The 5351-nt window shown below is 33.6% G+C and overlaps 1 protein-coding gene across 2 annotated transcripts; it reads left to right on the top strand.

The window, feature by feature from the left end:
- The first annotated feature begins 844 nt into the window (after nucleotides 1–844).
- On the top strand, nucleotides 845–4472 carry LOC102582394 (beta-glucosidase 18-like). 2 transcript variants are annotated; one of them, XM_006348167.2, is made up of 12 exons: nucleotides 845–1111; nucleotides 1195–1261; nucleotides 2044–2102; nucleotides 2177–2252; nucleotides 2363–2437; nucleotides 2526–2613; nucleotides 2705–2957; nucleotides 3023–3138; nucleotides 3233–3506; nucleotides 3580–3682; nucleotides 3765–3873; nucleotides 4043–4472. In XM_006348167.2, the coding sequence occupies exons 1-12, from the start codon at nucleotides 959–961 to the stop codon at nucleotides 4284–4286; spliced, it is 1617 nt and encodes a 538-aa protein (XP_006348229.1). In that variant the 5' UTR covers nucleotides 845–958; the 3' UTR covers nucleotides 4287–4472. The 2 variants fall into 2 exon arrangements, with proteins under 2 accessions (XP_006348229.1, XP_015164617.1); XM_015309131.1 differs by lacking the exons at nucleotides 845–1111; nucleotides 1195–1261 and adding an exon at nucleotides 1867–1949.
- The last annotated feature ends 879 nt before the right edge of the window (nucleotides 4473–5351 follow it).

The raw sequence follows: 5351 nt of genomic DNA on the forward strand, positions 1-5351 counted from the left end.
TAACACAAATTGTTTTGTTAAAGATATAAACACTCAATTCAACAATCAAAATACAAATATTCTACCTAAAAGTACTGTAATTTAATGTCATTTATTGGACCAGCTGTTTATTTGATTTATCATATTATAAAATGATATGGCTCACTCACCTACCCCTGATTTTATATTTATTTTTTTTCACCCGGTGTTCGGAGTCCACATTGGAGTTCTGACTAAATCTAAATCGCGCTCTGCAGGGACCATTCATGGATGACGCTCCCAACATGATTTTCTCCATACCCAGGACCCAAACCTGAGACCTCTGGTTAAGGGTGAAACATTCCCACCAATGCACCACAACCCATGTTGGTATCTGATTTTATACTCATCAATACCTATTCCTTGATGACCTTTTTTATTTATATATATTTTTTTTCTAACATCAACTTTTTAGATCATAATTTAATTGGAGTTGTTTGTATTGTATTGTTAGTTTAATAAAATATATGTATGTGTGAGATTATGTAACGACGGAGAACGATACAATATTTCTAAACATTGTGTCCATTGAAACAATATATTACAATCCGATATATTATAAAACAATATATAACAATTATACGATTTATTTTGCGGTTATTAGAAGTGTTAGAATAATGTAACGTTTGTCGGTAGGATAATTTTTTAAAAGCTAAATTTGCACGACTTTAAAAAATATGAATAAAAATTTAATTAAGAATTGGATTATATGGTCCCAGTAGATCTTACGTTTTTTCATTTAATATTCTCCTTGTCTCCTATTGCAAGTATATAAAGGCTATTTTTGGTACCAAAAAATCACTAATTCCATCTACCTTCAAATTATTGATATTTCCTTTTAGAGCAATTCGCATAAATAGTTGATATTTAGTGGATTTAGTTCTCAACAAATAGAGTTAATTAGATTGCTAATTATTTTGGTTTAATTTATTAAACCCAAATGAAGAGTAGCAGTACTAATTATTTCAGTTGCTTATTTTTTCTGTGTTTACTGCTATTTGTATTTGTAGATTCATTTGAGGAACAGAAAAATTTGAAGAAATCAGAATTTCCAGATGGGTTTTTATTTGGAACTACTACTTCAGCTTATCAAGTATTTTCTTCTATTTTATTTATCACTAAAATTTTCCGTTTTTGGATATTATTTGATTCCCCCTTTTTCTTTTCTTTTTTCAGATTGAAGGGGCATTTCTTGAAGATGGAAAAGGGTTGAGTAATTGGGATGTTTTTAGTCATACTAAAGGTATATACAACTTTTTCATATTGTTTTTAATTGAGTATTTTTTTTATGATTAAAGACAATACTCACCTCATGAACTAGCTGTTGGATTGAGTTAAAATTTATTTATGCCTTGTCATTTCCATCGTCTATGGTTAGCCTGCTCAAGTGGCTTTTAGCTTCTTGAATCTTCCTTGAGTTGATGTCAGTAGGACATAGATAGTTTTGACTTTTCTGTGTGTGTGTGGTATTCATTTTTCGGCTCTTAGAATCACATCCATATGGTAGTGGTTGGAATAACACGCAAAATCCAACCACTTCACTTACTTCATTGCCCCAACTGTTTCTCGTATCCTTATGGAAACAAAATGGTTTTATGTTTTTCTCCGGTTTCATCCCAATTTCGTAGTTTATCGGATATTGGACCCCAACACAGGGAGCAATGATAGAGCCAAGATTTTTACTAAGGAGTTCAAAATTATATGAAAAAGTAAACATACGAAGGAGTCAAAGGAGTTCAACATTTACTATGTATACTTAATAATTTTGACCATGTATAAACAGTGTAGTGTAACCTTACTGGCTCCACCCTTGGTTGGGCGCCCATGTTATATTGTCGACCCTCCAGATGTCTAGTCTTGGGCGTGCAGGGGTGTTAGATGTCACATTTGGTGGGGATTTAGAGCTAGCTTTTATGTTGAATTTAGCCAAGGTCCATCTCTTAGTTATCTTTTTTACGAAGTCTATTTGATTTAGTTGTTTTATGCATATACTGAGAAAGATTTTTGCCTTTTAAATGGTTTCAGGAAGGATAAATAATGGAGATACTGGAGATATAGCGGATGATCATTACCATCGATTTCAGGTCGAATATCTGGATTTTGACTAGTTCTCTTAAAAGAAATTAACTTTACTTTCTAATTCTATGAAGTATTGCAGGAAGATGTTGAGTTAATGCACTCTATTGGCTTGAATTCGTATCGTTTCTCTATATCGTGGAGCAGAGTCCTCCCTAGTACTTTTCGTTATGCTTTTGTTTGTATTTTGTTCCTTTGATTGCTGAGTTAATCGGATTACTTATTATGTTTACGTTTTACAAGTCTTGGTTGTCTTGAATTGTGATAGGAGGAAGGTTTGGTAAAGTAAATTTTGCTGGTGTTACGTTCTACAACGAACTCATCGATTCTCTCTTACTCAAAGGTGTAATGTTTTCTGATAGTACAAATTTTGGCTTAGTAAATTCATGAATGTTGTGGTTAGATAACAGAAATTTGACGTATAATTGCAGGAATAACACCATTTGTGACTCTTAATCACCACGACCATCCACATGAACTCGAGGAAAAATATGGGGGCTGGCTTAATCCTATCATGCAGTATGTTTCTCTGTGTAAATACTATTTATGGTACATCTGCTGTCGATCTTAAGGATGACCGTTTTTTAATTGTCCCATTTTTTCTCTATAGGGAAGAATTTTCGTATTTTGCTCAGATTTGTTTCTCGAGTTTTGGTGATAGAGTGAAGTATTGGACCACAATCAATGAGCCAAACATGTTTGCAGAAATGGCCTATGTGAGGGGAGTGTACCCTCCTGCTCGTTGCTCCCCGCCTTTTGGCAACTGTTCAGCTGGAAATTCTGATGCCGAACCTCTTGTTGCAATGCATAACATGTTATTGGCACATGCCAAGGCTGCAAAACTATATCGCGAGCATTTTCAGGTAAGGATCTGCTTTCACATATCTTCTCAAATAGTGTAACATGAGCTTACCCGAATTTGATGCAGCCTAAACATGGGGGATTGATAGGAATTGTTGTGCATTCATTTATGTATAAACCGTTAAGGAATAATGACTTTGATCGTGATGCTGCTAATAGGGCTGTGCTATTTACCGCTGCTTGGTTAGTCTTACTGGCTTAAAACTTGGCCTTTACAAGCTCGTTCACGCATTGACAGTAGCATAAATCTTGACATGCTATTAACCTCTTATCTCAGGGTTTTCGATCCTTTAGTACACGGAGATTACCCTCCAGAAATGCGTAAATATCTTCTAGATGCACTACCGAGGTTCACCTCAGATGAACGAAAGCTTATTAAAGATAGTATTGATTTCATGGGAATAAACCACTATGGCACTCTGTATGCAAAAGATTGCATTTATTCTAGCTGTGTTTGCTCCAATTCTAGTTGCATTGCGGGTGGAGACCACCCTATCCATGGCTATCTCATTACTCTAGCAGAGAAAGATGGCGTTTCTATTGGAGAACCGGTATGAAATTGTTTCGTTATCCTTAACTCTGCTTTCTCTCGTCATGATATGCTTATTATCCTGTTTTCCACAGACAGGAATGTCTCGATTTTTTGTCGTTCCTAATGGAATGGAGGAGATTGTGGACTATATGAAGAAGAGATATCATAACAAACCTATGTTTGTCACTGAAAATGGTAAATAATCGAGCCTCGTTTACCTTGCATATTCATATGCTTATAATTTTGTCGAAAAACTGATTTATGAGGTACATTGCAGGCTACGCTTCTCTGAATCCTACTACTGCACAAGCGGATGAGCTACAAAATGATACTAAGCGAGTTGAATTCCATAAATCATATCTTGCATCATTGGCTCGAGCGATCAGGTAATTGTACTCCCCTCCCATGTTCTCATACCAAAATAACATGTTGGGTCAAACTTAGACGAGTCAACAAGTGACAAATTAATAAACGAGTCATGACTCAACCAACCCAAAATTTTACGCAAAATGAAGTAATGACTGAATCTTTGATGCCTTTGTATGGCATTTACAGGAAGGGTGCTGATGTACGTGGTTATTTCATTTGGAGCCTGATGGATAATTTCGAGTGGACTAGTGGATACGAGCTGAAATTTGGGTTATACTATGTTGATCGCGCTACTTTAGATCGAGTTCCCAAGCTTTCAGCAAAATGGTATACAGATTTCTTGACTAACAACAGCCTCAATGGTGAAGAAACAGGAAAGTTAATTACATTTAAGTATAGTTCACAAGCAAATTATTTATCAGACAAATAGTCCTCCAACAAGTACTATTAACTATATTGCTCGAACTCGTAAAAAATAACTATATTTATTATTTTAAAAGTTAAGGATAATAGTAATTATTCTTGAATGGAGTACTATTAGAGGACGTATAAAATAAGACGAACCAAAATGTTTCTACTTATACATTTGAGAGATTCACATATACTATTGATATAATCGATGTGTACACATTATATATTGATTATATACAGAGTATATAATTTTTATAGTACACTATAATTACCACTAGACGGGTTAATTTGGGAATTTTACAAAAAAATCATAGTATTAGGAGCTAACTATATCTTATCCCTAATCTTTTTTAAATCACAAAAAACCCTTAAATTTGGTAGAATCCGGATACATCCCAAAACGTCCCGATAAATCACATCTCAATTTTGGATATATCGTTCAACGTTTCGATACATCACGCCTCAATTTTAGATGCATCACTCAATATCCCGATACATCGCATCTTGATTTCGAATACATCACTCAATGTCTCGATACATCATGTATGTCCCAATACATCGTATAAAGTGGTGTATCCGACCAATACATAATGTAAACTGATGTATCTAAAAATAGGAGAGAGTAAGAATTTTTATAATTTTTCGAAATGGTAAATTTTTTTAGAAAATATAATAAAATAAATTATATATTTATGTAATTTTTCCTTAATATTTTTCGTGTCGCGTGGCTAAAAAAGTTAAAATAAAAAGAAAATAAACAAAGGAAAATCCCAACTTTAATTTGCGTGAGATCCAAAGGTTTTTTTTTTTGTTTTTGGTTAGAGTTCTTTACGAATCAAAACTTTTCAAAATTAATTGGCAACTCTTTTCAATATTTTTAGTTAATTATAGAAATACTTAGACATTTCAAAAGTGATTTTTTCAAATAAAGGGAAGTAAAAATCATGACATTAACACAGATCATGAGAAGGATTCAATCATCTGAGTAAATAATTGGTCTAATATTAATTTGCACATGATAAGGCAATGTGTTATCGAGTTTTCATTTCTACAAACCAATCTTTTTAATCTATTATTTTAATTT

The sequence above is a fragment of the Solanum tuberosum genome, unplaced genomic scaffold (genome assembly GCF_000226075.1).
Source record: "Solanum tuberosum cultivar DM 1-3 516 R44 unplaced genomic scaffold, SolTub_3.0 scf00096, whole genome shotgun sequence".
Lineage (NCBI taxonomy): Eukaryota > Viridiplantae > Streptophyta > Magnoliopsida > Solanales > Solanaceae > Solanum > Solanum tuberosum.